We start from the raw sequence: 8,803 nt of genomic DNA, 5'->3' as shown, positions 1-8,803 counted from the left end.
ATTTGTTAGCTGGCATTCTTCCAGCTTTACCATCCACCATCCCTTTCTCCACTGAATAGAAATAGTATGAGCTGTTATAGTCAATGTGTTATAATCCATAATGTGTTTTTGATGCTTAAATCACCCCAAATTTGGCCAATGGACAACCCTTCAAGGCAGTTCCTGTTTTCTTCCCATGGTTTATGGCACAAGATGCTTCTTGGATTTTTCCTGCCACAAACCTAGAATCAGCCACTTTTTCAAGAACCTGCTTTTACTGTGAATAGGTCACACATCCACATGGTTCGATTCTCCAAATACAAAGTATACAGTACATTCTCCCTCCAAGTCCACCTCTCTCTCTCTTCATAGACAATGTTATTAGTTTTCTCTATATCCTTCCAGAGATAGTTTATATAATAGAGCACAGACATGGATAAATGTTTATACCCTCTCCCAACATGTTAACTCCAATGATAGCATATTACACTCACTGTTTGTCTGTGCTTGTAGCTGTTTGTCCTCAGATTCTGAAAGATGCCTATGACTCCACCCCAGAAAGATTAGGAAACTTTAGGCTGAGTCTTAAATCTTTCAAATGAGTAAAGCTCAGGCAGGGACTTGACCAAAGTTGTACTGGAAACACTCACATGCTATTCCCTGGACTTGTAATATCCGTCCCTCTTTAGGCTCTTTGACAACTCATTTTTCAAATATCACTTCCTTGGGCTTTCCTTTTCTTAACAAGCCCCCTCTTCCTACTAGGTGATGTCCCCTTGTTATAAGGTTTCAGATCACTATGTACTCTTCCTTCCTAGCACACACATAAGGCACTGTGTTAAAATTTATTTCCTGTCTCGGGGAGGACAGGAACTACATCTGTCTTGTTTAAAGCTGGCACACAGTAGTTGCTCAACAAAAATGTGCGAAGTGCAACTCGAACTCAGGCCATCTGGCTGGGACTCTACTCTCCTTTTTAATGTGGTCCTGCTGCAGTCGGAGAAATGGTTCCAAGATGTAAATTTAAAAACTCTCAATAGAAAAAGCTTGGAAGTCTTTTCATTTCCACGATTAATGGAGGACCTTAGCTGAAACCGCTCACCGCGAGGTGTGACGACCGCAGGAGGGCGTCAATCAAAAAAATGCCCCCTTGCCCCGCAGGCGAGTGGAGCTGCACAGAGCCGAGGCCACACGGGGTAGCATCACAGCTTCAATAGAAAACACGTGCAAAACGGGAAAGCGGGCTGCGCACAGCTGCGACCCCTAGGACCCGGGGAAAGGAGACATGCAGCAGCCCCCATTGGGTCGACGAAGACTGGACAGCTTCTGCCTGGAGCCATAGAATCCAGGCTTTCCCTTGATTCCTGCCCGAAGAGGCTTCTTTCTGCCAGCGTCCCCAGGGAAGTGGCTAAATCCGGGGGCTCACAGATGAATCGGGCTGGAGCGGCTACCAGTTCCGAGCACCTCAAGCCTAGTTGTCCTTACCCCACTGGAACGCAGCTAAGGACCGTGGATCTCTCTCTTTGGAGCTGCCCCAGGACCCCAAGGCACTCCCTCCCTCTACTAACTCCAGAGGCGCCCGGGGCAACAGTCAGTGCCACCTTGACTTCGGGAGCGCGCCGACCAGAGAAGTGCGGCCCTGCCAGTGGCCTCTATGGCTGCCAGGTCGAGTCTAGCTATCCCTCGCTTGGGACCGGCTGCCGCCACTGTGGGCCGCGTCCTGGATCAGTGACCCCGAGTTCTGCAGAAATGCCTCTCTGCTGGAGCTAGGACTGCTTGAGTTCGTGTTCCCGGCAGCTGCTTTCTTCTCGTCTCCTCCGACGAGCGCGCCCTGGGCTTCCTACGAGGGCGTCCGGGCCAGGGTGCGGGAAACCCCGACCGACGGCGTCAGCTGGGCACCGGGACGCAGGGTCCTAGGAGGCAGGGAGCTAGCGCGTCAGGGAGGCGGGGAACTCGGCCGGCGGGGGCGGGCCAAAGGTGGGGGCGGGAGGCGGCTCCCGGGGCTCCGCGCCATTGGCCGCAGGGCCCGGCGGCAGGAAGGGGCCAGAGAGCGCGGCCCCACCCCGCGGGCCGCAAAGCCTATCGCCGGGAGCGCGGAGCGCGGATAAATGTAGCGCCGGAGAGCGGACCCGCAGTTCTCTGAGGGGCCGGAGCGCAGCAGAGCCATGCAGTATCCGCACCCCGGCCCGGCGGCGGGCGCCGTGGGGGTGCCCTTGTACGCGCCCACGCCGCTGCTGCAGCCCGCGCACCCGACGCCGTTCTACATCGAGGACATCCTGGGCCGCGGGCCAGCCGCGCCCACCCCTACCCCCACGCTGCCGTCCCCCAACTCTTCCTTCACCAGCCTCGTGTCCTCCTACCGGACCCCGGTGTACGAACCCACGCCGATCCACCCCGCCTTCTCGCACCACTCCGCCGCCGCTCTGGCCGCAGCCTATGGACCCGGCGGCTTCGGGGGCCCTCTGTACCCCTTCCCGCGGACGGTGAACGACTACACACACGCCCTGCTCCGCCACGACCCTCTGGGTAAGGCGGCCGGGGTCATGGCGGGGCCGAGCCGAGGCAGCGGCGAGGAAGGCGCCACCCGGCAGGTGGCAGCGCCCAGGAGGCGGCGGGGGCGGAGAGGGAGGTAATAGAAAGTTGTGGGAAAAGCGATTGAAAAGCGGTTCTCGAGCGCGCGCGGGCACAGGAGACGCGGGCCCCGGCAGCGCGCGGCTGGGCTGACCGCACCATGACTCAGATTGGTTTTCCTGCACCTTGCAGTCGTCGGGGCTCCAGGGCCGGCGCGAGACCTCGGGCTGGGGCTGGCTACGGAAGGCAGTCCTGGGGCGCGCGTGTCGCCCTGGGTGAGGTCCCCTTAGCTGGAGGGACAAGGAAGGGAGTGCCAAGGCGCCCCGGGCTGGCCCCTGCAGGGCAAGGATAGCTGCGGGGCCCGGGTGGTTACGGGGCTGGACCTGGTTCAACAAGCATGTGTAGTGCTAGAGCCTGACCCTTTCCGTTCATACAGGAAATCTTGAGTTCTCGATAGGAGTAAATCTGGTTTCAGAAGCTGTTAAGTGTTTTCCTGGCTGCGTGAAGCAGACCCTTCCCCCGGAGTAGTGCACGCTGCTGATTATTTTATCGACATCCTCAATACAGACATATTCAGGAAACACTCGACTTCTGATAGCCGGGATCCGTTTTTCTGATATTGTTCATTTCCTCTGTGTGGGATGTGACTTTATGGCAGCTAAAATAACCAGTTGCTTCCTTTTTTTTTTTTTTTTTGAGGCTGTTTTGCACCAGTCTGAAGCCTGACGTAAGCAAAATCTCGAAAAAAAAACACACACAAAAAAACAATGCCAGCTTTCAAAGCGTTTAGGCACAGGCCTCTAGACCCACGGACCGACGGACTGTCGGACAAGTATTTGGAGTAGGAAGGGCAGCGCGGATATTGGACGTACAGAATTTGCTGGGCTTGACACCCCGCAACCCCCAATCCCCCCAGTGTGCAGCCTAAGACGTAAGGCACCCTTGATCCGCGCTCCGGGTGGCCCTTGGCGCCTCCCGCATCTGAAGCCCCGGTGTAAATAAGGAAATGGGGGCTCCTTGCATTGGGCCACCAGGGTTTTAAATCTACTCTTTGTTATTGGCAGCTTTTGTAGAGACCCTGAAGACAATACTATTTTAATTAATTGACATTTTAATATCATGATGGTCTGCCTCTGGCTCAGTCTTCCACCTTCCTTTTTCATTGTTAGATTGAGGGGGTGGATTATATTTTAGTTATTTTTTTAAAAAAGTTATATTGTAGTTTTGATTCCAGCCTTGGGCTTGGTGCTGCGGCCCTGGCGTGGCCCTGTTGGCTTGCTGGGGCCGGAGGAGGACCCTCAGCCGGGCCGAGCCTAAGGGCGAACGTTTTCACTGAGCGCGCTCTGGGTTTCCTTGGGTTACTGCTGGGACTGCGCAGGAGGAAGCAAAGGGTTTTTCGAGATAGACCAACAGGAAACACATTGACGGAAATGTTGCCATAGCCCTCGGGGTGGCTTTAACTGGCCGCCCCCGCGGGCCGGGTGTGAAATCAGAGGAGGCCGCGGCGCCCTGGAGCCAGGATTGGAAGCTCCACGCGCGGCCTAACGCCAGAGCCGGGGCTCAAGGGTTTCCCGCGTAGCCTGGATCGTGGATCCCCGGTCCGGTTCCGGCCTCCGGCCAGATGCTCCAAACACCTTGGCAGTGTAACAGCCCGTCTCCTCCCCGACATACACACATTCACCGTATTTGGAAAGTGCGGTTCACCGTGGGAGATGACCTAGAGTTGCAAAAAATTGTGGATAAATTCGAGAGCGACTGGTTAAAGAGGGTCATGGTATTTTAAGCTCAACCCATAACAGGTGTTCTTTTGGTGATCAAAAATTTGTATGTTGGTATCTAGCTGTGGGTGTGATGGGTGTGTGTCTGTGTGTGTGTATGCGTATGCATATGCAGTGTAAGTGTGTGAGTTTGGGTGTTTCTGTGTGTCTGGGCATGTATGTGTATTGGTGGCAGTGTGTTAGGTATTTGTGTCGGTGGATGTATATGAACGTGCCCGGTTGAGTGTCCTGCGTCCCCTTTCCCCTTTGTCACCTCCAGAGCCAGGTAGGTCTAGGGTCGGCCAGGCTGCTCTGCAGCCATCAGTGATCACCGCTCTTGCCGCAGGCAAACCCCTGCTCTGGAGCCCGTTCTTGCAGAGGCCTCTGCATAAAAGGAAAGGCGGCCAGGTGAGGTTCTCCAACGATCAGACTATAGAGCTGGAGAAGAAGTTCGAGACCCAGAAATACCTCTCCCCACCGGAGAGGAAGCGTCTGGCCAAGATGCTACAACTTAGCGAGAGACAGGTGAGCGCGCCGACGGCACGGGGCTGGCTCCTGGGGCGGGGGTCTCAGAGCTGAAGAAAGACGTGGAGCCACCGAACGCTTGGGCTTGGTCGCACCGCGCTGTCCAACTCCTGGAGCGCTGGTCTGCTCGACCGCCCGGGATCTGCTTCGCCCCTCCTCCCTAGGTCCCCGGGGTCTGCTTCGCCCTTCCTCTCCAGTTCCCTCGAGATTCTGGGCTGGTGGCAAGTTTTCTTTCTCTTTTTCCTGTAGGTCAAAACCTGGTTTCAGAATCGTCGCGCTAAATGGCGAAGACTAAAACAGGTATCCACATGGAAATAAATCCACAGTATCCACTGTTTCTATGGAAATAAATATTTTTATCATGTTATCTCAGTGCGAGGCCTGTTATAGGTTGTATGCAAAAGTCATTTGAGAGACTATTTAACCTCTTCACCTTGATTAAAAAGGCAAATAGTTCTGCTGAAATTCAGGATGAGTTGCTCAGGTGGCAGTAATGCTAAAAGCACCTAATGCAGTTCCTATATCAATTATGCTTGGGTTTTCACACACTGGCTAGTAAAACTCCTGGCTAATTGTTTTATAAACCCCATATGTTGTTTATCTAATTAACGCAGGAAAGATAAAGTAATTGACAGTAAATGACTTAAGCAGTTATCTTTGGGAGAAAATTGTTTCTTTTATTTACACAGCCATAATAAAACCAGGCAGAGCTCAAGGGTAAATATAAGGAAATAAACACCTTTAAGTCTTGTTTGCACTGTTTTTTAGAAGAATTAAATATCAAAGAGTTTAACAATTATTTTCCATCTAATGCATGCTCTTAAAATGAATATAAAACCATGTAAGGGAATATCCAAGCCTGTTTGGAAAGTAGCTTAAACTTTCTAACAGTCTTTCTTCCAATGACCTTGTTACGCAATATGTGATAAAAAGTAAAGGCTAATTCAGTTTTAAAAGAAACTCTATTGACTTAAAGCTAAAGATTTGTTTTTGATGTCCTAATCTGGATATCTTCTCCAAATTTATCTGACAATTGATGAATTGTTCATTTGCCAGTATATGTACAGTTTATAGTAAATAAAATATTTTTGAAACAATATGAGTGGGGAAATTGAGAGCAGTGTGCATTTTTTATTTGCATTTTTAAATTTAGTGATCGTAAACCTTGTTCATGAAAAGCAAGATGGTGTCATAAAGAACATTTTGAAGCAGGAAATAAAATTCCCATGATTTCCTTATTCTGACAGGACTTAAAAATTTTCAGGTTCCCTCTCAATTGCTGACCTTGTGCATATACTTGTTACATAGTTGCAAGCCTGGAGAATCTATTATTCTATAGTGCTTTAAAAAAGAAACCTTAGCAGTGTATCACAATATTTCTATATAGTGTTTTTGTCCATTTTAGACAAACACATGATTAAAAATTCACTAACCCATTTAGTTCTTGGTCAAAACATTACTGCAGTTTACCAGGGTCTTTTAAAGTAGTGGTTCCTATATAATATGGGAATATTTTCCAGAAATTTCCCCCAGATTTTAAGTAAGTTATAGTTGTTTCCCTTTTCAGTTGGCAACATTCTTCCAGTTCTCTATTTCTTTGCCATGATTTTGTAACCTGCTACATATATTTATGGGTTTATGTGTTTATCGACTTATTCCAGAAAATGGATGAAAAAGGATTCAATCTAATAATTCTGAAACTTTATCGTTACTATTTAATATTCACATTTTAAAAATGTCTACAAGGCCCTGTTAATTGGCAAGATTTAAATATTTGAAGAATGAAGATATGTGTATCTGCAGTGATCTGATTTCTTTTTCCCCCTAAACTTTTAAGAATCTTGAGATCATGGATTTGGGCTGGAGTTAAGTGTTCATTTGACACAATACATTTACAGTTATATTTGTGATTGGTTGTTCTAACTTGGCAAGAGTATAATTTTTCTCTGATATGACAAGAACTTCTTCCAAAGTGAGAAAGAAGTATGTATTTTCTGGATAAAAAGATTATAGCTGAAAGCAGTTGATAAATTAAAAATCAAAAAGATAGTGAGAAGACAGTTTGATTTGTGTCTCATCCTTTCCATATTTCATGATCCTGTCCATCTTCATTTTCATCCTCCAATCAGGAGAACCCTCAAAGCAATAAAAAGGAAGAACTGGAAAGTTTGGACGATCCCTGTGACCAGAGGCCAGACGTGCCCAGTGAACAGAATAAAGGTGCTTTGGATAGCTCTCAATGTTCGCCTTCCCCTGCCTCTCAGGAAGACCTTGAATCAGAGATTTCAGAGGATTCTGATCAGGAAGTGGACATTGAGGGCGATAAAGGCTATTTTAATGCTGGATGATGACCACTGACATTGGCACTTTCAGAAAATTGGAGCTGGGAATACTTGCTACCGAAAATTTCCATAAGGCGAACTGGAAAACTATATGAGAAATGGAATTAATTTTCTGGTATTCCAGAAACCAAACATTTGGTGCACTGCTTACATAACAAACTCACATTGAACCCTTAATTTCTACTTAAGAAATAGTTTATATATTGATTTTAGGTTGTATGATAAAGGGACTCTTTGCTGATTAAATTCACCCCCTTTTTTAAAAAAGTAAATTGTGTTTTTCTATTTATGAAAAGTAATTTTGAACTTTTTTGTTGAATTTTTAAGTTATAACTTTAAAGATTTTAATAGGATCTTCTTGAATAACTTTTCTATAATCTGTATCTTCATCTGCCTTAATGGAAAAGCATAGAGCACCCCAAATGTGGTGGTCTGACTTGGAAAGGGGCTATTATTTAAGGCAGCCTTGGACTATTTTAAAAGGAAACATTCTTGACTTTTATATTACATTCTTATACTGCTGCTTTAAATTCAAAAGTGGCTCAGAGCTCTTGTCTCTAGGATGTGTGTGTGCTTTTTGTCAGAGATAATAGTTGATATTCTTAAATGCATGTTTTATACTATCACTTAATACCTGTTTGACTAAGGTGTTAAGCATAGTACCGTCCAATTCAAGCAGAGAAACTGACTCATTGGTGACTAAAAATCGCACATTAATTAGAAGTAGCGGATTAATTAAATGTACGTAGATTGTAGATATTGTGTTTTATATCAAACTGTTTATATGTGTATATATATAATTGTTAACTGTAAAAAACATGTCCAGAATGTTTTCTTTTTAATGAGTAAATTGCATATAAAAGAAATCCATCGGTGGGACGACTGACTTCTTCAGAGCCCTCATGCTTTGCTTAAAACAAACCCAAACCTCTTCTCACAGCGCTGCCTCCGGACGCCTGGCGTGCTGCTGGGCGCCGGCGGGTCGGTGCTGGAGCCGCAGGTGGTGCGTCTCGTCTCGCTGGGGGCTCCTGCAGCCCTGAGCGCCCCGGGAGCGCGGTTCTGGGCCGCCGCCGGTGGGTGGGCACCTGGAAGGTATGTTTGGTCCTTTCCCTGGTGTTTGCTGGTAGCTGGGTGTGTGTGCGCCTGGGGCAGCGGGGAAAGCTCCGGCCCGCGGACCCCGAGCTCGGCAGGTCGGAGCCCCAGGAGCGCCAGGCGGCGGGAAGAGCCCCATCGATTCGCCTGGCTCGCTGGGCTGGCCCTGCCGCTGTCCTTGACCGGCGTGAGTCAACACTGCGTCAGCCCGAACCGGGGCGGGGGGGGGGGGGTCCTGCTTAGGGGGGTGGGAGACCCTGGCCGGTAGGAGCGGGAGGTAGTTCGAGCTAACACAGGGGTCTCAAGCCTCTGAGCTTCAGAATCACCTGCAGAGCTTGCTGGAACTCCTTGCCGGCCCAAGCCCCCGAGTTTCTGATTTGGTAGGGCTGGGGTGTGACAGGGAATTTGCATTTCTAACTAGTGCTCAGGTGATGTCAAAGTTGTTGGAGGGGTGTGGGGACGCTTTGTTTTGAGAACCACTGTTCTAAGGTGCCCCGTGGAAGAAGCAGAAGCAGGTGGGCCTGCGTTTCTCCCTCA

At 48.8% G+C, this 8,803-nt stretch overlaps 1 protein-coding gene across 1 annotated transcript; it reads left to right on the top strand.

Annotated features, from left to right (window-relative positions):
• The first annotated feature begins 2,011 nt into the window (after positions 1-2,011).
• Positions 2,012-8,040, top strand: HHEX (hematopoietically expressed homeobox). Its single transcript, XM_019739463.3, has 4 exons — positions 2,012-2,505; positions 4,654-4,832; positions 5,082-5,132; positions 6,962-8,040. The coding sequence occupies exons 1-4, from the start codon at positions 2,145-2,147 to the stop codon at positions 7,178-7,180; spliced, it is 810 nt and encodes a 269-aa protein (XP_019595022.1). The 5' UTR covers positions 2,012-2,144; the 3' UTR covers positions 7,181-8,040.
• The last annotated feature ends 763 nt before the right edge of the window (positions 8,041-8,803 follow it).

The sequence above is a fragment of the Rhinolophus sinicus genome, chromosome 15, assembly GCF_057876585.1.
Source record: "Rhinolophus sinicus isolate RSI-liver-muscle chromosome 15, RSI-T2T, whole genome shotgun sequence".
Taxonomy (NCBI): Eukaryota; Metazoa; Chordata; class Mammalia; order Chiroptera; family Rhinolophidae; genus Rhinolophus; species Rhinolophus sinicus.
Note: the sequence above shows the minus strand (reverse complement) of the source record. Positions and strands in the feature narration are given on the sequence as shown.